The following is a 27,552-nucleotide window of genomic DNA, read 5'->3' as shown; positions in this document are numbered from 1 at the left end:
ATGACCCCAGAATACTTCTTGAGGTCTCTGTTGATGATGATATTAGCTGTGTTCTCTGCTAATGCCAGCAACTGGCTGTAAGTTGGAAACTTTTTTTTTTTTGTAAAATGTATATTTATTTGCTTTATTACTGAGTTATATTTAAAGGGAAATGCTTTCTGTATAAGTTGTTTCAGAAATCTTGTCCAGTATACACTGAATTAGTTGGACCACCATCACAGCTCTTTGGGTCACCCTAGAAGTTCTGGGCTGCAGCTTCTGCACAACCTGTTGCAGATCCGGGCTGTCAATCAGCTTTACGGTTTTTTGCAATAGTCTCAAAAAAGAGGGATTTACAATATATTTGTAATAAAGCTTTATAGGTATATATTTTTATATACTATATACCATATATAGTGAGAACACTTGATTCAAGGTAGACATCTCTGCTTTCCAATAAGGGGCCCAATTATATGTTAAATATAATGTAGGTATATATATATATATATATATATATATTATATTATGTATATTATATATATATATAATATTATGTATATTATATATATAATATTATGTATAATAATATATATATAATATTATGTATATTATATATAATATAATAATGTTGTATATGATTTATAAAAAAGATACATTGTTTCAAAGGGAGCAGGTCCCCCCAGATTTATAAAATGAGAATTTGGACAATTATTATGCCCTTCTCTAAAAAAAAATGATGCTTTATAATAATATCAGTAAGATGTTAAAGTTCTGATCTATGATAAAAGAGGATTATTGGCCCTAGCATGGATAATGGGCCTGCTAGTGCACACGTTACACAACCTGCTTGCATTTTCTATAAGTAATCCCATACACATCTCTACAATACAAGGCTTGGAGCAATTATTATACCCCCAACATTATATATAATACCCCCCGTGAATATAGGTATTGGGTGCTGGGATTTATAATCCTGGTGTGGATAATGGGCCTGCTAGTGCAGGGGACACACAACCTGCTTGCCTGTTCCTTGTGCAGTGTCCTGTAAGCAAAGGACACATCTCTACAATGCAAAGCATGGAGCAATTATTATACCCCCCAAAAATATATAATCCCCCCCATGAAAGGATGTTGGGTGCTGGGATTTGTAGTCCTGGTGTGGATAATGGGCCTCCTAGACCATGGGACACACAACCTGCTTGCCTGTTTCTTGTGCAGTGTCCTGTAAGCAAAGACACATCTCTACAATGCAAGGCATGGAGCTACCCCAGGCACTTAGGAAGTTGGAAGGCTGTTAGGATTATTTTTGTTGAAGTGTGGTATACTAAATCCGGCCACTCTGAAACTGATCCCATAAGGACAGCTAGAGGTCTGTTTGCAGATATAATCCCAGTTTCCTACACATATAATGCTGAAGTTACAATTTGCCTCCCTGCCCCGCACAACAGGTGACTCCTTACATACATGTAGTGCTAAACATGTCAATCCTTGCATTTTTATTTTATTTTTATTCTTCCTAAACCAAACCTTTTCATTTTTTATTTATTTATTTATTTATTTTTTTCACAAGCAAATAAATCTGTTTGCAAGTAACAAGTTAATTATTATGACTCATCGGAACATTGCTTTTAATTGTTATGACTAATTTAAACAGGGATTTTAATTCACATTTTAGTGACTAATTTAAGCGCTGATTTCGTCACCTGCTGAACATGAGATTATTGGTCTTTTTCTTTTTTGCTTCTGTAACCTGTGAAAAATGATTAAGGCCAATTAAAAAATGCACGTTTTTGTGATTAAAAAAAAAAATAATATTGAAATGTATTTCTAGATACTTAGCGATAGGTATGTTTTTTTTGTAGGGTGACATAAATAAATATTATATATATATATACATCAATATTTATTGTACAGCACTATATATTGCATTAGGTATGACAAATATATATATATATATATTGTGTAGGTATATAATTTAGGGGATCACAAAGGCTACATTTATCTATCTTTCTATCTATAAACACAAAATATTTTGACATTATACTACAGTTTATTGAGTTGCTACAGTTACAATATTAACACAAATCCATGTATATATATATATATATATATATATATATATATATATGGGTTAATATATATATATTATATATATTTATTGATATTTATATTTATTTAATAATATTATATGTAATTGATAATTTTGTCCATTGTAACTTTGTTTCAAAAGCAGATTGCTGATAAATAGTATGTGAGAGTAACACTAGCAGTTTGATCCAGAGGTGCGCAGGCATGGCAGGGTTAAATTATTAAATGATGGGGTAGCGTAGGGTTTTAGGCCAGCTATTTTCCATTTAGAGCCCTGTACATGTTACACGCCACATGTTGGCCCATGACAAGTGCAAACAGCAGTATGTGGGAATCTATTTTGTTTCGCCAGGTCATGGCTTTTACACGCAGCCCGGCCGAGCATGTCAAACATTGGCCTACAACATGTGGCGCCCATAGGCGCTCGTCGTCACTCTACAGGAAGGTTCAATGGTTTTATTGCATGGCGTGTTTTGCAACAAAATTACTTAAAAACCTGATTTTTTTTTTAGGGGGGGGGGGAGTTACCATGTCCTGGTAAAGGACCCCTAGTGGTAAAAACAGAGACCTCCCCCATGGAGATGAACCGGTGACAAAACAGACACTATCTATAGACTCTATATTTTTTTAATATTTTTTTTAATATTTTTTCTTTTCAAAACTTAACGTACGCCTCTGAAATCTCAATTGGAACTATTTGTAATATTTAGTAATTATTAAAAAAAACAATGTCATTACATCTCAAAAAAATGATAGATTATGAGATCAATAAATGGATTGAGAGATAATAGATAGCTGATAGATAAATAGATAGAAATGTACAAATATGTATGAATATGATGAATATTTTTGGGGGGTTATTTTTATTTATTTATAATATAGCAAAGAGTACTTTTTTAATATTTTTTTTTAAAAAAAAAAGATCAATTTATTTTTGAAAAAGTAAGAAAAAGAAAATTGTAGAGGAACGGGTTAAAGTAGTTGTTTTTTGAAGAAATCCCTGCATTCTATTAGTTACTGTTTATAGATTCAGGGGCTGGAACTGATTCACTTGATTCAGTCCCAAAAAGAATCCAGGATTACCTTCTATCCGCATTCTTCCTTTTTTTTTTATTCCAGAAAATGTCTTTCCAGGTAAACAGATTTACTATTTTTTGCGTGGGGATTTTTTTTTGCAGTGAGAAATATTTAGTCCATACAATCAAAGGGTCTGACAAACCTAGAACTAGACTAAGACGACCCAAAACGTTGGGTAAAGAGGACTCGGCTCACAAGAGCTTACAATCTAGAGGGAATGCTTCAAAAGCAACAAATAAATATACTGTAGCGGCATTGATCTCCATGCCTTCGAGTGTTTGCAGAAGGAGCTTGTTTCAGCTCCACTTATGGAGGGTGCAGCACTCCCGTTATTTGCATAAGTTGTATTAAACAAAGAGTAATTTTTATCAGACTTGGCCATAGAAACTCGGCCCCATTCGGCCCCCGTCTAGTCTGCCTGTTTCTCCTGCTGTAAAGACTCAAACCTTAATCAGTCGTTGGTCTCGTCTTAGATTCAGGAGCCGTATGTCTATCCCATGCATGTTTAAATCTCCTCACTGTATTAACCTTTACCACCTCTGCTGGACGACAGGAACAGGCCACCTTTTTATAGAGATTGCTGTATCACAGAAGCACCTTGATAAATATTACTATGCTGGTGAGATAACACGGAGGTATGGAGGCTTGCAGCAGCTCACAGTATCAGTCCAGCTCTGGTGTTGGAATTCCGGGTATCAGGAAGTGAGGTTCGGAGGTCCGACCAGCAGCTCCGACCCGGACTTGACGTGATTAACAATGAAGGAAGACCACGTTTTCACCCGATACCCGGTGAGGTTCAAAATCCACGCTGACAAGGTGATTAACACGCATCTCAACGGGTTCAATCATTAATTGCGTTAGAGATGTCCCCCTGAGGGCCGGGCCCCTGCCACTCGGGGTCACAGGGCCATTTCTCCGTATTTCTCTGATTAATGTGTAATCGGTTACTCTAGAGACTGAACGACGTGCGACGCTCCGTAAAAATATCCAATGGGTGTGCGGCCCCCACAGACTCGTTCGTTACAAAAAAACTGCACTCCCCCGGGACTCGAGGGGTTAAAAATGTTTGCTATTCCAGCTGCAGGATTAAAAACGGTAACTGATGCCGCTCTCACAGGCATACCTGCCAAACGCCCAAGAAGGGGGTCTTTGTAAGGGGGGTCAGAGCCAAGACCGGAGGGCTGTAGAACTCTGCGATTCCCTCATACAAAAAAACAGGGGCATCAGGGGAGGAAAAAGGGGTGCAGGGACTGGTCAAACTCAACTTTTCTGTAGCGCAACAGCACATTACAGGTTAAGAAGTGTTAACCCTTTTGGTGGCAGGGGGTGTTTTGGGGAATGGGGGCTGTCTGTTTGTTACTCGCACCTGTACTAATGAACAATGCATTAAAGTCTCCTCTGGCACGGGGGGGGTTAATGGCATAAGATGGAAAGTAAAGTTTAGTAAATAGATCTGGGTGTAACTGTGGCTGCAGGCTCACCGGCCTGTCCGTAGGGGAATATCCCCGCTCTCCCTTTTCGGGACATGGGTGGGCGGTCTTATTGATGACGGTGGGCGGTCCCACTGATGTCAAGGGGTGTTCCCAAAGCATTTTCGAAGGGGAAGTGGGCGGGGAGTGCAGCAACGCTGTTTCCATGACCCGGAGTTTCTCCATCGTTGCCCGGAGACCCAGAGAAGCGGCGCTTCACCAGGAGACTCCGGGTGACACCACTGTATGATCAATTCATATTCCAGTGTCATAATTTCACAGCCAGTGTTTATATATTTGTGGAAGCTTAATACTAACTGGTGGTATATATAAGCTGGCGCTGAGAGGGTGTTAGATAACAGAGGAACAGCCTCCCAGCTGAAGTGGTAGAGGGTGATACAGTGAGGGTATTAAACATGCATGGGACAGGCATACGGCTCCTGAATCTAAGACGAGACCAACAACTGATTAAGGTTTGAGTCTTTACAGCAGGAGAAACGGGCGACTAGACGGGGGCCGGATGGGGCCGATCTGCCAACGGATTCTGTGTACTTTATTCCTCCAATAACATCATTTTCTTTCATGTTTTCGGAGGATTGTTTGACCTGCCTGTATATCCTCTCTGATGTTCCGGTATTATTAAGTTTTATTATGTTTACTTATTACTGGTTTTCATCTTTTTATATATTTATTTTTATATTTTTTGGGATATTTTTAGCTGAGAGACTCGTTGGGTCACCATCACTACCGACCGCAGTCAGAATTTCATAACTTTAACAAGTTCTTGTAAATGAAGCGACATAATTACCAATCCCGCGGTGGTCCCGGACATTTAAACCTCTTGCAATCACATGTAATTAGGCTTTTAACGAGCGCTGATTAATTTTTTCCATTTTGCTGTCATCTACAGACAGCTTTATTAAGCCCTGAACGCGCAGTTTAAAGGATTTTTTTGAATTATTTTTTAAGGTAAAATAAGAAGTTTTCTGATCTCCGTTTGTGATAGGAGTGAAAAAGGGCCATTGGAACACAGGAGTGATGGGAGTCATAAAGGGCCATTGGAACACAGGAGTGATGGGAGTGATAAAGGGCCATTGGAACACAGCAGTGATGGGAGTGATAAAGGACCATTGGAACACAGGAGTGATGGGAGTGATAAAGGGCCATTGGAACACAGGAGTGATGGGAGTGATAAAGGGCCATTGGAACACAGGAGTGATGGGCGTGATAAAGGGCCATTGGAACACAGGAGTGATGGAAGTGATAAAGGGCCATTGGGACACAGGAGTGATGGGAGGGATAAAGAGCCATTGGAACACAGGAGTGATGGGAGTGATAAAGGGCCATTGGGACACAGGAGTGATGGGAGTGATAAAGGGCCATTGGAACACAGGAGTGATGGGAGTGATAAAGGGTCATTGGAACACAGGAGTGATGGGAGTGATAAAGGGCCATTGGAACACAGGAGTGATGGGAGGGATAAAGAGCCATTGGAAATGTGCGTCTCTTTCAAAAACACGGACAATTTTAAGTGACGCCAAACTTTTGGACGGGGTGTGTGTGTTTATATATATTTTTTTTAATATAAAAATTCACCGTTTTTAGACGTTCGCTATGTCTCTCTTTCCCCTCCCCCGCTCTCTTGTGCCTCTCATGTTAATACCTAACTAAGTATTTTCGGAACAAAATCATACGTGCTGAATAGCACTTTATTGCGCATTTAGTAGGATTAAGTAAAATTACTCCAGAAACTTTAATTTAGTAATCTAACCTTAAAAGTAATTTATTTGAATACCGATAGCTGTTAGTAACAAATAGTAATGAAACAGTAAATCTTAAATTCTTTGCCTTCGTGTAAAAAATAATCAACCAAAATAATTCTAATAAATCTTATTTGATAAAAGGTATAATAAAGGCATTAGACTACTGAACCATTTTAAGCCATTAAGGGGAACGCGAGTCCAAAAGCAGCAGCATGTGTTATATATTCAATTTTAGGGCCTGCCAGCAGAAATTCAGGCTGCTTGGCATGTATGCTTTTCATGTAAGAAGATTTTGTATTTTATGGTTTGCTGAGAGGGTGGTAGACAAATGGAACAGCCTCCCAGCAGAAGTGGTAGAGGGTAATACAGTGAGGGTATTAAACATGCATGGGATAGGCATACGGCTCCTGAATCTCAGACGAGACCAACGACTGATTAAGGTTTGAGTTTTTACAGCAGGAGAAATGGGCAGACTAAATGGGCCGTCGGGGGCCGACCTGCCTGCAGGTTCTATGTTTCTATGTAGTACTTTTGGTGCTTTTAACGCGTTCCCGTTTGATGCCGTGAAGGATTTCTCTCGTTCTGTAATGTATATCCGTGGCAGTTAAATCCGTAGCTGTTAATCTGCGATACCTGCCAGCCTGACACGGCCATACCGCTCAGCAATAAGATGCTGCATGATGGACGTCATGACAGATACTGTCGCCAGAATCTAAACAGGACAGACGGAGGTATTGACCGTGAGCTGAGCCGCATAGCTGGCAATCCTTTGGAGGTCACGGCAGCGATTGGGAGTTGAATGTCCCGATACTTACAAAGAGCCTCGTACTGTCGGTGTGTTGTTAGCACTGGAGCTCTAGCGCCCCCTGTACACCACATTCTGAATATACCCCCAGTATAAAAAATATATATCTGCATTCTACCATACTGCCCTAATCAGTCTCCTACTAACCCAAACCCACCCCGCTTTCTCTGTCTCCTGGGCATCAACCACCCACGACCCACCTCTCTCACATATCCCCAGTCTTCATGACCCCACCACAACCTACCACGACCCTACCATGACCTACCATGACCCTACCACAAGCTACCATAACCCTACCACGACCCTACCATGACCTACCACGACCCTACCATGACCTACCATGACCTACCACAACCTACCATGACCCTACCATGACCCTAGTTACCACGACCCTACCATGACCTACCACAACCTACCATGACCCTACCATGACCCTAGTTACCACAACCCTACCACGACCTACTACAACCCTACCATGACCTATCACGACCTACGTCACCTTGTGTTGTATGTATGTGTTTTGTACAAATTTGCGGCAGCTAAAATCTAAAAGGCTGCATCAGTTACTCAATACAGACGAGACATTTCATTTCCAGTGTTTTCAATTTGGGTTTTGGCTGAAGCCAATTCGATTCTCAACGCAGCTGTCCCGAACAGGAAATAAAATCAAGAATTATGGCTGTGGTTTTTAAGTAGGTAATAGAGAGAGTAAATGAAGTAATTGCCTCTTATTTGCTGTCAAAATCAGTTTAAACCAAAATATTACTTAAAAATGAGTATTTCTCCACTTCTAAATAGTTGTTCGTACCTATAACTTTCTTCCCAACTGAGAAGGTCTCGTGTACACGCTCATATACTGCTTGATTTATTGAGTATGTTATTATTATTATTACTCCTATTATTATTTTATTATTATTATGATTAGACATTCCGCAATTCATACCAGTGTCCAAAAATGAAGAGAGACCCCAACAAAATAAACGAAAACGAAGCAGAGAGCTCTGAATTTTTGTTTGCATTTCGTTGTTTTTTTTCCCAGTCTCACTCACACTTACTCAAGCTCTCTCTCACACACTCTCTCACACTCTCCCTCTCATTATCTCCCTACCTTCCCCGCTGACCACTTTCATGGCCAGCAGCTCCGTTTCTTCTATTGCATCTTCTTTTTCTCCTCTCTTCTTTCTTCATCCGCTTATCTGTGAGCCTGGCCTCCCTGGGCACTTTCGCAAAAGCCACCGGGGCGCACCCTCTCTCCCAATTGGAGGAACGGGGGAAGAGGCTTTCTCAGTAGCTCCGCCCTTTTGCAGAAGTACTCCAAGAGGCCAGAATAGTGAAGAAAAAGAAGCATTTCTCCACCCCTCTTTCTCCACGACTCTATCTCCATTACTCCATAGCACTGCACAGTGGGTAAGCAGGACATCACATTTCATTTGAGGTCATATTAAAAAAAAGGAAACTGTACATTTTCTTCATTTCCTTATTCAGGTTTGTTTTTACTTGCAGAACGATTAGAATGTGGGAGAGGATCTTTATATTACAAAGTACACTCCGTCTCTTCATTTATGGCTCTTCTGACTTTAATAATCACTTAACCTTTAGTCTTGTGGTTTATACGTAACCGAAGCGCTCAGCTGCAGAGCCCTTTTTGAATAGTTGGGGGGTAACTGCCGTGCGTGGAAACCATTGTGGTTTAGACGGCTATTATGCTTCTATAACATAAATTTTACAGTTACAATTAAAGAAGTCAATATCAGGTACAGATGTCAAATTTATGTCCGACGTTGCCTAATTTACTCATTGTAATGAAAAGACTATATAAACACTTTGGGTGTGTTTGGCTTCCGATACGTGGAGGGGGGGGGGGGTGTATGAATCGAACAATGGTGGTTTAATAATCTCAGATTCTACACAATTATATATTTTATTTCCTTGGGAAAAGTGATTTTCAAAAGGTAAATGGAGAGTTTACCATTTTTTTTCTTTATTTAGAGATTTATAGAAACATTTCTGTATTCGCATTAGAAATATCTGCCCCTCTTGAAATAATACAGCAATGACATCACAGGTGGCAGGATGTATGATGTCATACTCTTTCCACTATTTCTATAAGTTGTTTGTTGCCACATTCCGTCCACATAACACGCTAACCCCAAATGCCATGTTGTGCTCATTCAGTGGTCAAAACTCTTACCTGTATAGTCACCAAACGAGACCGGTGGTCGGTGCAACTGACCATTAAAAAAAAAAAAAATTGGGATGAAATATTAGCTTTATAACTTTTTAAACAACATTAAAGAACACAAAAAAATATAAGAATAAATTATCAGTTGGTATACCCGGTGAAACCTTAAATTACTTTAAGGTTTATATCCCTATATTCTTTTTTATGCTGGTTTTAACCCTGAAAGCGCCAGCCGCATTCCCTTGCAGTGTTACGCAATCCCAATTCCCTCGGAGCCTTAATTAACCTTGTAATGCCCCCGACCGGTCTCCCAAACAATATTTGGAAAGATCCTGGCTTTCAACAGCATTACAGTGGATACGATGTAGCGTTTCACAATGTGTCACCTGCCCCTGAGTGCGTAGTTGTTTGAATACCATAGCTTGACACAGCGCTGCGTCGAGTCTCGCTGTTCCAGTAGGGGGCTGGATTAGTGATTCATTTTCACATTTAATAAGGCATCAAATTTTCCATAGCTTACTGTAAACAAGTTGAAACCCGTAGAATATGTAGCTATACTGATAATTAACAGCATTTTTTTCTATACAGAAAGAAAATTAATGCCCTAAGGGGGACATACCCTGGAAAAGCAATAACATTTATGCGGAAAAATGTAAATTTTTTTTTGTAAACTGCTTGTATATCAATTAATATCAAATTTAAATTGCAACATGTATTTTTACAAATATTTCTTAATGTAAGATGGTGTAATATGCATATGAATAAATATGCATAAATATTCTCATTCTCAGTACCCAATCTGAGCTGGAAAATTGTTGTATGATGATGCAGCGTTTGGCTTTTGTCTGTCATTATAAACTACTTTTAAGTCAATATACACTGACACCCACATACTATTCCCGCCCCTGAGGAGCAAGTCTGCCACTAGGGGCGATAGAGAGTCCACCAAATATCTAAACCTATTGGGTTTGAGAACTATGGCTACTCACGGACCTACAAGCGTATGTGGTTTTGGATACTTTAACAAGTACACAATTAATAACAGAATTAGCAAGGCCGGGTTTGGGAACTAGAAACCGATGAGCTATCGCCATACCTGGGAACAGTCCAAATTTCTCGAAGAAGCTAATTACCAGGCTTCCGAATCATAGAAACATAGAATTCAAAAGCATATAAGAACCATTTGGCCCATTTAGTCTCCCAATTAGATCAATGTTTAATATACTGGTAGGGGAACGGTATTTAGCTCCACTCCCCACCTCGATTCCACTGATTACCTGCCCCTTTCAAAGTGATTCGGGGCAAACCCCAGTAATAGCTGCAGGTAGCCCAACTCCTTGATTTTGGCCATGCCACCTACTGCCTTCAATAAGGAGCACAAGAGGAACGATTCCTAGAGCCAGCCTTGGGTAGAAGTCCTTTTATTTATTATTATCATTGGAAGCCCTATAATTATTGGCAACACTATATTGTTTAATTTACAAGAGCTTATCTCACCCCCCCCCCACACACACACACACTCAACAATAGGTGGTCAGTAACCATGACATCAGCAACAACTTATTTAAGAAAAGAAAATTGAGGCGTTGTGTTAGAAATGGGTCTTAACCCAAACCAGAACCCCTTCTCGCTGTAGTCTGTCCTGGTCCCGATGACCTGGTGTTTACATGAAGACCATTTGCTTGTATGGACCCCAACTTCTCGCATTGTAGAACCTTTTGTGATGATGAACTGAACGGTTTGTATCGTGATGGGACTTGACTTGTTTTGGAAGTTCTGATTATATACTGGCCATTTCAGAAAAGCTAGCCCACTTTCCAGAAGAAGGATCACGTTATAATCCTATGGTTACCAAGGTTGTACAGACCAGATTACATTTTCAGCAATCAGAAGTCTCCTTCTTTCAACACAGTTTCACCATTCATTATAAGCCGGGCAGTAAACAAGCCGGTGGTGCTGAATGATACAATCAGGAACACATCAGCTGCTGCTACCAGGTTTATATTCGTGGAGTAGGTCAGCTGTCCGTATAGATAAATATCCCCTGACATTTATATACGGAGCCGTGGTCTTAGAGACAGAGGAGTCGGGAGAGGAATTACGCTACAGCTTACAAAATGTATAATATCAAATCATTCTGTCGTCCTTCTCATTCATGGAAGAACCTTTTTTAGAGATACATTCATTCTACTTTCAAAAAGACTCGGTGGTAGAACAAGACGCAAACTTTCAGCCAATCGGAACCTTCGGCTACCAAGCTGTTGGTGGGTTCCTAGCGGGTGCAAAAGATCATGGGTATTAAGCAAATGTGGTATTTGTCCCCTCTGTACCTAAAATGTTTCATTGTTGCAGACCCCTATGTTGCCCATCATGAACCCGCCATTTGCAAAAATTATTCTTAGACAAACAGAATTTTGGCAGGCAAATGTCAACCAGTCAGCGACCGTCGATATTTTCCTAATGTTCTGCTATTGTATCCAATTATCTTATATAACTTAACATTTTCTTTCATTACATTTTTAAATATCTTTAAAAAATGGTTTAAAAATAAATAAAAATATATTTAATTGGCGTTAAAAAGAAATGATTATTAAAAAAAATGGATTTATTCCCAGCCTAATAACCGATGCCTTCAACATGATTTATAAGTCCTTTTTCCCTCTAATGATATCAAGTTAGGTAAAAACGTAGAAGACTCCAAGGCAGTTAAAGATGGTTGAGCAATTTTTATTTATGATATCGTCTTCGTGTCACAAGCTGGACTGCTTTTTTTCCGTCGGTGTAACAGGAAGTTTGTGTTATGTAAAATGAATAATTAACATGGAAGTTGGGACGTGTTATCATTCTAAGAAGAGGCCTGTTTGGGGTAGCCCAAATAATCGCAAAATAACCAAGAATAGAAACACTTGCCGAGTCCAATAGTTAAATCCAATCATGTATTATGCTTTCTGGTTAGAAATTAGGATTTTGGAACTCCCCATTTCTTGTAGGATGAACTGTATGATTAGAACGTAATTAAGACTTGACCTGGGGTGGTCAGGGGCTGTTTCTATTGATGGATCAGCGGGGGGGGGGGGGGGGTTGGTAGTTATACTTTGAATTGCCCTGGGAGTTGATCAATCTAGATGCGGACTTAATGTAGCCTTTCAGCCCTGGAAAGAGAATTCCATTTGGAGATCCAGCAGAGGTCTCCTAGACATGATGGTCACTAAGCCTCCTCAGATAATGTTACTGCTTCACCTACTTCATCTCTATTGTATGCTGAGATAATAAAGTAGACCTCTATGGAATCTTTCTGACGTCGGCTTTATACATTTTTATGTGGATACTAAATAAATTCCCCCATTGATTCCATGAAAGGTTTCTCTAATGCAGAAAAATTCAAAGCATGGTCTTATATAATTGATGTATCAAAGAAGATGTGAGATCATGAGATACTATGTATTTTGGATGCAAGCTGTGTAGCCAACCTAGAGGTTGACTATCAGGTAGACTAGGTGGGTCGAAAGGTTCTTTTCTGCCATCAAATTCCATGTTTCTATGGTTACGGTTGTCACATTAAGATAACAGTATCATTGAGGGATCTGTAAAGTGTGAGATGGGAATCGTTTTTCACACATCAGTAGAAAGTCAAAGCAAAGTTGACCTATATGGACAAGTGCGAAGAAAGAGCCATTACCCCAAATCACTTAAGTTACATTTCACATTTTGTGAAAAAGCTTGTTGCTGACATAGATCGGTTCTAGTGGAAGAAGGTCACGACACATAAAGTGGTTGTTTCTACAAAGGAGCCACATGTTGAATATTAACTCAAGAAGCTTGATACATATAAAAGTGTCAAACTGTATCCTCCGTCTTACTTAAAGATGACAGGTCCCATTATAATAAATGAATAATCAAAAATAAAAGCTGTCTTAATATCGTGTTAACATGTTTAAAGTTATTTTATGGGGGAAAAAATATATATATATATTTTTTTTTTCTTTTCAAATGTTTGGTGGGTCATATGAGTGAATTCCAAAAATGTTACCCCTTGCTTATAACTTCTAAGCAAAACTTTAACCTGACATGCTTTGTGTCATGTTAGATCATACGTGTTGGAAGCAAAAATATATAGGTTTCAGAGGGTGATACAAAGAGGGGATTTAAGCCTGTGCGGGATAGACACGAAGCTCTGGCCAAACACCAAGGAAGGTCGGAGGTCTTAAAGCAGGTACAAAATGATCGGACCATATGGCTCAAAGGTCTCTTATAAGCATTCACATCCTATGTACGTAGAATACGCGGGGATACGGGCCTGATATATCCCCAAATTAAACATTTTCTTTAAACCCATTTGGAGTAACATTATCTCTTAAAACCTGCGCCTAACGCAGACCCCCAAATTAATTATAACGGTGTCCATCGCTCAAACTAGGAGAATCCTTTTATCAAAATCCTATAGAAAACCAGAGAATAGACAAAAAAAAATAGAACAACGCGTGAAAAATGCACGGAACTCTATCCTCTTTCCCACGGAATGCCAACGAAGACCAAATTGTATTGGATATTTTTTAATAAACATCAAACTGTCTAATAGTCTCTGGAAAAGAGAAGACACTGAGGCTGTCGAATAAACGTATTCACAAAAATATAGAATTTAAATGTGAGCGCAAGTCTTTTGGCTGCAATGTAACTTTTTTTCCGGAATCTTAAGCGGTATTAAGTTCTGTTCGGGGAGTCCGTATTCGGTCTGCACGTAGCAGCTGGTAACTTTATCAATAATCTCGTGGCATAGAATCTCCTGACCCACGGCTAGAGTCTAGAAGGAGGTAACTTGATCAATAAGATGAGTTGGTTGGAACGTCCATTTCTGGATTGTGTAGCAGGTGGTAAATCAATAATCTGGTGTCAGAATCAGGAAACGCCTGTAATCTAAAGTGTTATACTGGAAGACAAATACGGTTTCGCGTTGGTAGGAAAGGACGTTGGAATAGTTGAGACCTTTAAATCTTCTTGTGGGCATTTCTGAAATGTATAAAACACTTTCCGTGAACCCGATACCATGGAGTCGGAAACATTCGTCGGTGGAGGTTGTGTTCTGTGCGAGCAGCGCTGGCTACGTGGGTTTGTTACTAATGAGACTATAAGTATTCCAGAAGCTTAGCACATATTTTATAGTTCAGCTTTTCCAGCAAAAAAAAAAAATGAGTTATGGGAATATATAGAATGTTAAGTTTTTACTGGTGGGCAGGGCTGCTCCAGGTACTGCTTGGGTTCGATCCACGAAGCATAATAACGTTAATCGTTCCTCCCTTCAGTCCTTTATATTCCTAGCTAGAGCGAGATTTCATTTTTAGCCCCGTTGCTGTATTAAACATAACTAAATGTCGCATTAGAAACATTGTTCTTGGTTCTAATGAAGGTCCAAGCCCTTTAAAGAACTTTTTTTTTATTCGTATTTTTTTTTCAGGGAACACTTAATTGGCATGTGGCACAAAAGTAGGCGCTGATAGACTTCCTAAAGGTTTCTATGATTAAACCTTCAAAAGAAAGACCTTCGAGTGGACTTTGTAGGTGTGATCGGTGACTGGTGAACCCTTGTTAGTCTGTAGCCACAGATGCTGGTTTAACGCAGAATGCCGGGGCTTCCTTACAAGCCGTGATACGGGTCCTCCTGGCCATGAATGTGTTATGTTTTGGACCTTAACATGTCACATTGTAACATGTCATTGTGCACGTTTATTTAGGAATTATTATTAATTATTATATTATATTAGGATTTTATTACTTAATTTATTCGAATTAGGCACTCACTAATCAGCGTACCTGGAGCCCCCCTTGTGGCACACTAATGTCAATTGGCGGTCCCTCCAATATTTCGGAGGGTCCTGCTGATGTCCCCGCAGTGACCCCGAGACCCGGAGAAGCGGCGACATGGCGATCTCCTGCACTCTTGGGCTGTATCTCTTAAAGCGCCCTTGGCAGAGAAGTATTACTGTAGGATGCTGTCCTGGGCCTGACCCCGGGAGGTGACCCCAGCTGCCCCAGAACCTTGGCAGCTGCCAATCCGTCTACTGATCTCTAGGATATAGTGTCATATCCAGGGGCTTCATCCGTCTTCTACAGGGTAAATGGGGCGGTTGGGGTGATCAGGGATCTCCCTTGGAAGTGACCCATTGAGCAGGGGTCCACTAGAAAGCCTGACCACCGCGTAGGGCTGCCTGTCTCCGGTTTTGTGGCAAAGTGACTGAAGCCCCCCCAGACCTGCCCCCAGTATATGCTGGTGGTCCTCAGTTAAAGAGGACATATAACTACCATACCCGCTCTCACACCCAGCTCCGCAAACCAGCCCTTTTGAATACTGACTCTGAAATGCTGTTTGCTCACAAAGCCAGAACACGGAAAAACAAAAACTTGTTCAGGTTGAAAAGGTTTTCCCAGCGCTGCCTCTCCTGCTCTGTTCATTTCAATTTGTCACAATTAAAACATTTTAAACAATAAGGATAATTTACCAGAGTCCAGAAAATGTCACACGGAGACAGTGAATACACCTCCATTAATCAACGCTGTATGTGCCAATAGATACTGACGTTCGGCAATTAAAATAATCGTACGGAAAAGATCCAACGTTATTACAGATTTGGTAAAAGGCCAGAAAATTGTCCCTCTCCTCCTACTATAAATAATGTGCTTATTGCTATAAATGTGAAGTTAGGGTGTGTTTCCTTCTCAAATCATTGAGCCTAAGGTTTGATAAGTCAATAAAACCATGTGTTCATATATATATGTGTGTGTGTATATATATATATATATATATATATATATATATTTATATATATATATTGGGGAATATCCTGTATATCAATAAAGTAAATCCATACGGTGACCATGGAATCCCACCACACATGGCCCTGTTGACATACTATAAATTATCTACGCATGGTGATACAGGTTTAACCCCGCCAACCCAGAAGAAGAAGAATGAACGTTAAGGTAGAAGAATGAACGTTAAAGTAGAAGAATGAACGTGCTCTTGATTGAATCTGTAAAAGGTTCCGGTATCAAAAACCCCTAAATCTAGATACCCCACGGTACAAGGCCAGGAGGTGGAAAAGGTTCTGTAGGTGGAGAGCGCTGCTACAGTTCTTCGAATCGGGAATCTTGGGTGGAAGTTGTCGGAAAGGAGATGTTTGTCAGAGGTTAGAACATAGAAAAAAAAAACAAGTGAGCAGTGTGGCAGCTGGAAGTTGGCACTCGCAGCTATTCTCTGCTTACTTTGGCTGACTCCGGAGACCTCTGGCTTTTCCTAGTAGTACTTGGATACCGCGGTAATCGGGATTTCTGACAAGATAGATTCCGAGCATGGAATGCGCATCTCTTCTCTATCGGCCAAAATAAAAAAAAAAAAAAAGTTTCAGGGTTGTAAGCATGAGGGTGTATCGTGGCCTTAGCTTCCTGCATGATATGTCAGAATGAAGACGATGGATCGCTGGGAGAGAGACAGATGGATTAGGAGGCTGCCAAGATTACATTTACGGGAGGGGGAAAGTTTCCAGCTTGGAAGAAAAGTTGGATTGTCAGCTTCATTGACTGTGTGTGCAGGTTCCTGAAACCAGAGCGCCCTCTGATTCAAAAACCCTCGGTCGTTTTGGGTTACGTGTGTCCGATTTCTTTGCGCGTCGACGTAGAAACAAGGAGGCCATTTTCGTGGTCAACCCCATGTAGATGCATCAAGTGATATCGCCAAAACATTCTGCAAATCAAACGGAACGTTCTAAAATTGTTTTAAATAACCTAGCAGAGCCTACGGCATGAACAAAACCAAATTCACATTTCACTGAACCAAATTACCCCCCCATTTTTTCACAGCGCCCCCCCAAAACATCTTCTGGGAGAACAGAGGCCATAGTCTAGGTATCCTTCTGAAAAGTCTCTGGTTGCCAACAATGTTGTGTCGATAATAGTCTCTACCGCTGTATTGCGTTACGGTTGATGGTATTTCATTGACACCCACTGTACAGCGCTACGGAATTTGATGGCGCTATATAAACAATAACTAATCATTATCTACATTCCCCCGTACAGGTACTTGGCAAAGCTGTCTTCTGTTGGAAGCATTTCAGAAGAAGAGACGTGCGAGAAGCTAAAAGGGTTAATCCAGCGCCAGGTGCAAATGTGCAAAAGGAACCTGGAGGTGATGGACTCGGTGCGCCGGGGGGCCCAGCTGGCGATAGAAGAATGCCAGTATCAGTTTAGGAACCGCCGCTGGAACTGCTCCACCCTGGACACGCTTCCAGTGTTTGGAAAAGTGGTGACACAAGGTAAGAAACAAAGTGTCAATTCTAACAAGTATTTAAAAAAGAAAACTGTATTTTTTATGCCATTATAAGAGATTGTTTTGAGGGGGTTTTATTGGTTTTGGGTAAAAACATTATTATCTGTTTGGGTTCTAGAGCGGCGCCTCTAGAAGGTTTGTATGTTTCATGATGACAAAAAAACAGAACGATCTACTTAATTTTCATCCGTCTGCAAAGTTACCTATTTTATATAAAAACATTCCTTTACATTTTGAGAAATCTGGGTTTTTGGCATTTACTATATATACAGTATATACAGTAAATATATATATATATATATATATATATATACATACATATACATATCATGATTATAATATATATCAGTTTAAGCAAATATCTAGAATGGAAATTAAACTTTATAATGCTGGAAAGTATTATTTTTTATGTGCATGTTAGCATTTTGAATGAAATGTACAATTTCATGGCAGATCGGCCCCATCCGGCCCCCGTCTGGTCTCCCGTTTCTCCTGCTGTAAAGACTCAAACCTTAATCAGTCGTTGGTCTCGTCTTAGACTCAGGAGCCGTATGTCTATCCCGCGCATGTTTAAATTATATATATATATATATATATATACTGTATATTCTTTAAATGACAGCCTTTTAAAGCAAAGGCAATCATTTGTCTTTGGTTATAAAAATGTCCATTTTTAATATTTGGTGTTATTATAACACTCCTTCTCTAATGCAATAAATATGATTTTCAGTAAAGGAACTTTCTTCCAATTTTCCCGATGCGCCCCGTAAATTATTAATAGAAACCAGGCACCCAACCTGATAATAAAACCTAAAAATGTAAGCTATTTAGACTTATGAGCTTAATGGCCCAGGGTCAATAATGTAAATATTCCAATTTCGTGATAGGCAAAGCTTCGGGAATCCAGGCAAAATCCCAATTTCTTTCACATTGAAACGATCAAGTATTTTATTTGTAGGCATGCGAGGTGTGTGGAAAATCACCGGTGCGCCCATTACGGATAAAATGCAGCAATTATAGGAAAACTGTGAATATGAATATTTCTATGGATAGCAGAATGTTGCAATATTGTCTGAGCTAAGTGTATGAATAAAGGGAACTTCATTCATATACCTTTCAAAAGTTTGGGGTCACTTAGAAATGGCCTTGTTTTTGAAAGAAAAGCACATTTTGTCCATTAAAATAGCATGAAATGGATCAGAAATCCAGCACAGACGGGGTTAATGTTGTAAATGACTATTGTAGCTGGAAACTGATTTTTTATGGAATCTCTTCCTATGCGTACAGAGGCCCTTTATCACTCCCATCACTCCTGTGTTCCAATGGCCCTTTATCACTCCCATCACTCCTGGGTTCCAATGGCCCTTTATCACTCCCATCACTCCTGGGTTCCAATGGCCCTTTATCACTCCCATCACTCCTGGGTTCCAATGGCCCTTTATCACTCCCATCACTCCTGGGTTCCAATGGCCCTTTATCACTCCCATCACTCCTGTGTCCCAATGGCCCTTTATCACTCCCATCACTCCTGTGTTCCAACGGCCCTTTATCACTCCCATCACTCCTGTGTCCCAATGGCCCTTTATCACTCCCATCACTCCTGTGTTCCAATGGCCCTTTATCACTCCCATCACTCCTGTGTCCCAATGGCCCTTTATCACTCCCATCACTCCTGTGTTCCAACGGCTCTTTATCACTCCCATCACTCCTGTGTTCCAATGGCCCTTTATCACTCCCATCACTCCTGGGTTCCAATGGCCCTTTATCACTCCCATCACTCCTGGGTTCCAATGGCCCTTTATCACTCCCATCACTCCTGGGTTCCAATGGCCCTTTATCACTCCCATCACTCCTGGGTTCCAATGGCCCTTTATCACTCCCATCACTCCTGTGTCCCAATGGCCCTTTATCACTCCCATCACTCCTGTGTTCCAACGGCCCTTTATCACTCCCATCACTCCTGTGTCCCAATGGCCCTTTATCACTCCCATCACTCCTGTGTTCCAATGGCCCTTTATCACTCCCATCACTCCTGTGTCCCAATGGCCCTTTATCACTCCCATCACTCCTGTGTTCCAACGGCTCTTTATCACTCCCATCACTCCTGTGTTCCAATGGCCCTTTATCACTCCCATCACTCCTGTGTTCCAATTGACTTTTGTCACTGCATAACTTTCTAATGTTAAACACCTGTCCTTCACAGTAGTCTTAATGTAACTACGGCCAATCAGCTGCCATTAAAGGGGAGAGGTCAGTTAGAGGGGTGGAGCAATCAAATATCTTTTTTGATATAATTTTAATGAAAATATCTGCCCTAACTGCCGTAACCGGCTACCCTACCTAGAGCAGCTGTCGCCTTGACTGCTAGCATGATGTATGGCGGTGCACACGTGTGTGTTACTGCGCGCCATCGCACATTCCACTCTCAAGATACGTGTTACGGCGCAGACTTTATTCCTGTAAATATTTGGTTTCATTAATGCAGTTGTTAACTTTTTCAGTTTAGTTAATTGCGTTTTACATGGAAACTGTTTACTTAGGAATCTTATTTGGATACAGAAAGACGCATTTTCTACAGGAAATAAAATATATTTCCACGCTACCGTAACTGCATTCTTTTAGAGTTTAGGGCTTAGATTTGGGGTGTTTACAGACAATATTGTTTTAATTATTGAACGTACCTGGGAACTTCGGGATGACCCGGAGTCTCTGGGTGAAAAGCTTCTTTATCGGGGAGCCGGGATAAGCATTTTAAGTCCCTGGGCTCGACAACGTCACTTAAGCCACGCCCACTCTTATTGGGGCTAGCCAAGCCCCTCCCAATCATAGCGACACCCACAGAAGAGGGGGGGAATCGGGCAGCAAACCCAGTATTTAGTCTACATGCCCCGGTATGCTAATCCCACAGCGCACTTCGTATAGCATATCATTATCCTTTATATATAGTGCCAACTATTCCCGTAGCGCTTCTTACAGTCCCTACATTCAAAAGGGTCTGACAGAGTTAGAACTGACAGACTAAGACGAGCCAATTAGGTAAATCGGGCCCAGCTCGCAAGAGCTTACAATCTAGAACTTTTTCTCATTTACATACGAGGACAGATACATTTGCTTGCAGTAGTGCTTGCATTGGACCTGAGAACAGTATCTGCTCCGGTGATGTTGGGAGCATAACAACCTGCAAACACAAAAAACTAACTCCGGACATAACGTTTTATTATAAATCAGTGCAGAAAATATTTTTCTATAAATTCCTTCTAAACAGAACACTGGACGGAGCCTTGTTTTGAGAACTACCGATATTTCACATTTTCCGTGGCTGATAAGATATTTATTAAATAAATACAAGCGAGAGGCCTGTTTATTGAAATCTCCCTCCATCACGTGACTCGGGAAACCATAATATTTTCAGTTCATCTTCTGAATATTTTTTCTGTTTCGGAGGAATTTATTTGTATTTTGATTTCTATTCGAGAAATAGAGATATTTCCTGCATATCACACATTTTTAGTACAAAGATACAGGAGAATGGGGCTTTTTCTTTCTTAATTTTTTTTTGTGCAGAAACAGATAACACGGACTTTTATTTATAAACTAGAACCGGAACAGCCAGGGACGGCGGATTTAGCGATCGTTACGGTGTAACAGCGCATGCGCGGAGCTGGTGTATTAAAGGGACGCTCTGGCCATCCTGTGCACGTTAATGTATATAATAGCTGCGTGGTCCCTTTAAATTTAGTCGAGGATTAATGACCCCCCCCATGCTTATGAGAACCCTCTCCTGCCACATTCCCTGTTTCAAGCAGCCAATCAGTGGCGTGAATTTTCAGACCACAGAGAATGAGGGCAGCTGCAGCTCAAGAGTTGCAGCTTCTATTTAAATAAGTATTTTTAATTGATTTATTTTTTTAAGTCTAGTTAATGATAGCTGTGTGGTCCCTTTAAATTTAGTAGGGGTTATGTGAATTTGATTCCCTGTTTCAAGCAGCCAATCAGTGAATTTTCAGACCACAGAGAATGGTCAGCTGCAGCTCAAGAGTTGCAGCTTCTATTTAGGATGAGTGGTTTTTTTTAAGACTAATTAATGCATATTATAAAAACGACATAATTTTTAGGGGACTGTCTGGGACACTGGAGGGTCCCTTTAACAGCAGATATATCCCTCTAACAGCGCTATTTCACAGATGGGACGTGAAACCTCAGCTCAGCATGCTTGTCGGGCATTAAAGTAAAAGTGTCCTCGGCTCCGTTTCCGTTGCGTTTTTGCTGACTCACACCACTCTTTTACTGCGGTTGTCTAAAGGATTCGGTGGGAGGAAAAAAAAAAAAAAGGCAATTTATGGTAAAATGGTTATTTCCTATTAAATTCAGGACAGAACATGATTGTTTAAAGCATCTGAAGAAGCAGCTGAAAAAAAAGGAGAATTTATTACGGACGGCGTTTTTATTTTCCTTTCCTAATTATGGTGTGTAGTTTTGATATTTAAGTAAAAAAATTCCAAAATAAATGAACTCTTAATTAAAGGGACATAATAGGGAGTAGCCTTGAAATTACAAAATAAATAAATAAATAAAAATACAAATATATATTATAAATTAAATTGTCAAAAAGACCCTTTTCTTCTCTTATTTTAGGCATCAGTCTTATTATATTAATCATAGTTAAAGCGTAAAGAGATATAAGAGTCCATGACGTTGCGTGAAAGTCTTTAAAGGAACCCTGAGTATATTTTCCGGGTCACAGCGTACTTGGTGCCGGTGGAGAGGACGCTTTGGTTCTTTTGACACGCGGTATTCATGCTTTCGGTTTGCACAGGTGTTAGAAAAGAGATCTATCACAGTTCTCCTGTGGTTGGGTTATTTTTAAAAGCTCAGCTAAAATTAAATAACCCCCGGCATCGCAGGCGGCTCTGGCTCGCAAGCATTTGGTCATGGAGTTCATTACTACAGGTCTAATAGAGATCTCTCGTCATGTGGTCGCCTCGAACACCTCGAACCCGTTGGGTTCCCGTCAGCGTTGGGTCTTCACTCTTCACCGTTCTCTCAGGGGGTAGACTTTGAGTGTACGCGCAGAATTAGCTTCCTTGGTGGAAATGGATTTAGCCGTATTGCTCCAAGAGAAAACGGAGTCTGCGGTCCATGGTGATACCCTTTATCGGCTCAACACAGAAGAAGAAGATGTCTTCTTCAGTTGGAGAGACCTCTGAGGTCCTGAAAGCTCAAGCGACTCCACATCTTTTTGTTCCCCGAAGAAGAACGCGCAATGACGTCCTTCCAACAGGAACTACTTTTCATATGGCCATCGTTCCAGACCTCTGGGTAAGTTGTCAGGTTGTCTGACCTCAGATGTTCTTCTTTCCACCCCTTCTCTCTCTCTCCAAGCTGGTCTACACCCTGTGCGAAAGTGGCAAAGTCCTAATGGCTACAAGGACCCATTGGCTTAATCGTTTGGGTACATTGGCTGTTGTAGATGAAAACTTGGGTTTAATGGACAGATAAAGCAATGTTTTCATTGGTCCACTCTATAAGTGTCATTTGAGGTCACTTCATCCTTGAACGGACATTTCTCCTTTTTTCCTTTTTCCGCTATAAAGGAAAACATCGATTTTCCAGAAAATATCTTTATAGCATTTATAATACAATAATACTGATTTATTATTTATTATTAAGTGCCACGTAAGTCATATACATTACAGAAACCCCCCCAAAAACCCATTGCACCATCAATCAGCCGTCTCTCAACATGATTTCTGCTGTTTAAAGGAATCCCAAACCTCTGTCGTGGATACGGAGGGGATACGTTGTTATAAATAGCCCCTTTTACACAGTACTCGTCATTGTGGGTCAGAATTATCACATCCTCATTTTCCACGCTGGCAGAACTCGCCGCGTTTGCGGTAATAAAATACAAGGCGAATCTCTGCCACCGAGGAGCACCACCTTCAGGCTTCGCCTTCCTTTACTCCTTTTTTCTAAGGGGTTTACGTGAAATAGAAGCGGAAGGCTTGTGGCTATTGAAATTCTGGAATGGAAATACCAGCGGCGCTACAAAATCAGTCTTTTTCTCTTTTTTTAGGGCAACCACAATGCGAGACGTAGCACACGAGGCTGGAGTTAACCTCCGTTGACTTGGACGGGATTCAGCCACCGTTGTAGCTCGGAAGATCCTTCCTCCTCTGCCGCATTATCTGCCCTGTGGGGTGGCCACCAGCCAAATGTGACCACCAAGGTTGCCCCACTCACGATCACAAGCTGCCTTCACGTTAGGCTTTAAAAAAGGGTCGACTACACGCGGAATCCTTAGGAAACTCCTTAAATCGACGCATTATTTCATCTGCCCCAATTACACTAAATCAGGGGTTCCGTTTGCCAGCACGGTTAAGTTATGAATGCCTGATACACATCTGAATGTCCTAGGCATGTCCTCAAATCATTAAAATTATTCCCCCCCAAAAAAAATACTCGATTTCATTTTTTTATTTATTTTTTTTACGACCAGAAAAAAACAAAACCATCCCGTGGTAAATTTATCATCCGTGCTTCACTCGTTACTTTTGGACGACGGAACGCTGGAGAAGACGTTCTAATGAGGGACATAAATGTTAGATAAAGGGGATATTCTGCAACAAGGCAAACCATACTGCCCTGTAGTTACAGAAACGACAGAAAAAACATTTATACGACCCACGCGGCCGACCGACTTATTCATAGGGAGGGGCAGCGCTTTTTGGCAGGGATCTTGAAAAATAATACAGGGACTCGATATATATATGTATATATATATATATATATATATATGTATATACATTATACAATATATACATATATACATTATATATATAATTCAAATTATCGTAAGCAGAGCCCCAGGGTTTGCACTATTCCTATAATAGGAAGCTCTATAGCAGTATGCAAGAAATATTCCATTGTACAGCGCTGCGGAATATGATGGCGCTACATAAAACAATAAATAATAATCTATTTGGGTGCAAAGGCTCAACAAGTCCCAGGAGCTAACTACGATTAGTAACATTTTACTGCGGGTCTTATTTTTAACGCTTCTTTCTATTGCCCCCATGCCTTGGGATTTAAATCCTTTTAATTTGGGCAACCCGTCTTATTGACGACTGAAATAACGCAGGATATATAGCAACAGATTGTAAGCTCACAGGAACAGTGTTCTATTCTCCTTCTGTACCAATATGCCTTAACATGTCTTACTGTTACGTTTAAATTGCCTTTATGGAATATTTTCACCATCCCTTATTGTAGCAGCGCTACGGAATCTGCTGGCGCTATATGTAATGTAAATGATTTTGAAAAAAATATAGATACAATGTATAAGTATTTTGACAAAATGATAATGGCTGTTAGATGCGAGACAATGCGGTTCATCTTCAACTTGTGACTATAATGTTTCGTTTTGGGTTTTAAGACTGAGCGAAAATGCTTCATGCTTTTTTGGGCGAAACAATGTATTATCACTTTTTTTTTTTTTTTCGTTAAAAATGTGAAACATTGTAGAAGAAATAGCTATTTCTCTGACAGTCCCCACCAACGGTGATTGTTCTCTCGCTGCAGGGACCCGCGAGGCGGCTTTTGTCTACGCCATATCATCGGCCGGAGTCGCGTTCGCCGTGACCAGAGCTTGCAGCAGCGGAGACTTGGAAAAATGCGGCTGCGACCGGACGGTGCATGGGGTCAGTCCACAGGGTAAGTACGGGACAGTTTGCAGGGATGAGACGGATGAGATGATCTCCTGCACGCCAGCTTCTATAGACCATGTCCCGTAAGGGTCAGCCAATCGGCACCGGCCTGTACATCACGGAACGTTGGGCGCCAGCGATGGCCCGTCTTCCATTATGGCTCCCTTCTCTGGAAGGGCAATCATTTTTTGGTAATTTCACACCTGGTTGCAGCTTCACGAGTAAATGTTCTGAGGAAGCCCATTAAAACCTGGTTAATAAATTATAGACGAGCAAAATACGGCGAAGGAACCGAATTATTATCAAGTAGATGGGGTAATGATTTATAAGAGAAGAAGTCACGCCGATTCGGCTCCTTAATTAAAAATGAACCTTTATGAGGATGGGTAACGGAAGATCTCTGGTTCGTGTTCCTCACGTCTCTTCTTCCTTTATTTTTAGGGTTCCAGTGGTCCGGCTGCTCGGATAATATCGCCTACGGGGTCGCGTTTTCTCAGTCGTTCGTCGATGTCCGAGAAAGAAGCAAAGGCGCGTCCTCCAGCCGGGCTCTGATGAATCTCCATAATAACGAGGCGGGGAGGAAGGTAACTGTTTCAAAGAACACATCAAAGCATGGTTCACTTACTGCAGATTACAGATAACGAGCTGCCTTTCGGTTAGCGGGGGATAAAGAGCCGGTTTGTCTTTCACGCCTGGCCGGCTCGCTTTGGCTCCAGAAGTCAACATTTGTAGACGCCATATTCTGTAAATTCTGTTATTAACTTGTTTTAATCATAATAGTCATTATTATTAACTTTTCCAGTTCAGCTGTTCAAATTGGTATGGCGTTAAAGGTGCTGTTCCACTTCAATCCTAAACATTAAGTGAACTCTCCATGCTAAGCCAATAAGAGAGATATGGCATTTTATTTTTCCCTCTACGGGTTTATTCACATAAAAAAGACCTTTAAGGACCATTCACAGTTACTATGGCAACAGGCTTGCATTGGTGTCATGTGACAAATAAATGAGGCCAAATCTTATACTATTAAAGCTTATTTCTGCTAAGGGCTTGGGCATTCAGCAGGGATAGTAATAATATTCATATTGATACATTTTATTATAAAGAAGCGTTCATGAAATAGCTACTATAATCATTTTACCTATTTACAGAAATACATTTTGTTGCAAAGGAGACAAATACTTTTGTTGCAAATTTTATATCTGCAGATATATATATATATCTTGTTACTTTGAACCCTGTGGAATCTTCTTAAAGAAACTATCTTTTATTGTCAGGCCATCTTGAACAACATGCGAGTCGAATGCAAATGCCATGGCGTGTCCGGATCCTGCGAGGTGAAGACCTGCTGGAAAGCTATGCCCCCGTTCCGTAAAGTCGGTAACGTTCTAAAAGAAAAGTTTGACGGGGCCACGGAAGTGGAGCAGAAAAAGATCGGCTCCACCAAAGTTTTGGTTCGTAAGAATTCTCAGTTCAAGCCGCATACAGACGAAGACCTGGTCTACCTAGACTCGAGTCCCGACTTCTGCGACAATGACTTAAAGAATGGCGTCCTCGGAACCACAGGCCGACAGTGTAACAAGACTTCCAAGGCCATCGACGGCTGTGATCTCTTGTGCTGCGGACGGGGGTTTCATACAGAAGAGGTGGAAATCATTGAGAGGTGCAGTTGCAAATTCCACTGGTGCTGTTATGTTAAATGTAAACAGTGCCACAAAGTAGTAGAGATGCATACGTGTCGGTGATCAACATTTAAAGAATAAAAGTTTTCATCGCAATGGACAACACAGATCACTCCTGACCACCAATGTCATTCCTCCCACCATGACAGGTGACACTACAGAGACTTCAAATAAAATGATAAAGAGGGGGCAATAGATTTTTTTTTTAAAGGATATTTAATGTCCCGCAATGTCATTGTTGTATATTTGTGTTCTTATTTATTGCTGGCAAATAATGATGCCGTGGGTCAGTACTTACCATCGACACATGGTGGATCTTCTTCTTTTTTTGTTGCTGCTTCTACGTGGATGGAGACTGAGAACCGACCTACAAAAACTGCTGAAGGAACTAAGTTTTGGAGAACAAAACAAAAGAGAGAGAGAAACTCATATAGGATGACCACTATCCACCCTCTTATTCCAGTGACACCTAACTTTCACGAAA

The 27,552-nt window shown here is 40.7% G+C and overlaps 1 protein-coding gene across 1 annotated transcript; it reads left to right on the top strand.

Annotated features, from left to right (window-relative positions):
- On the top strand, positions 1-27,131 carry LOC149286849 (protein Wnt-4). The gene is made up of 5 exons (XM_089493801.1): positions 1-77; positions 17,431-17,666; positions 25,262-25,393; positions 25,828-25,970; positions 26,664-27,131. The coding sequence occupies exons 1-5, from the start codon at positions 1-3 to the stop codon at positions 27,129-27,131; spliced, it is 1,056 nt and encodes a 351-aa protein (XP_089349927.1).
- Positions 27,132-27,552: the final 421 nt, after the last annotated feature.

Source organism: Sceloporus occidentalis, unplaced genomic scaffold, assembly GCF_023333645.1.
Source record: "Sceloporus occidentalis isolate IW3139 unplaced genomic scaffold, rSceOcc1.0.p SCAF_66, whole genome shotgun sequence".
NCBI classification, from domain to species: domain Eukaryota; kingdom Metazoa; phylum Chordata; class Lepidosauria; order Squamata; family Phrynosomatidae; genus Sceloporus; species Sceloporus occidentalis.
This window is presented reverse-complemented; position numbering and strand designations above follow the sequence as displayed.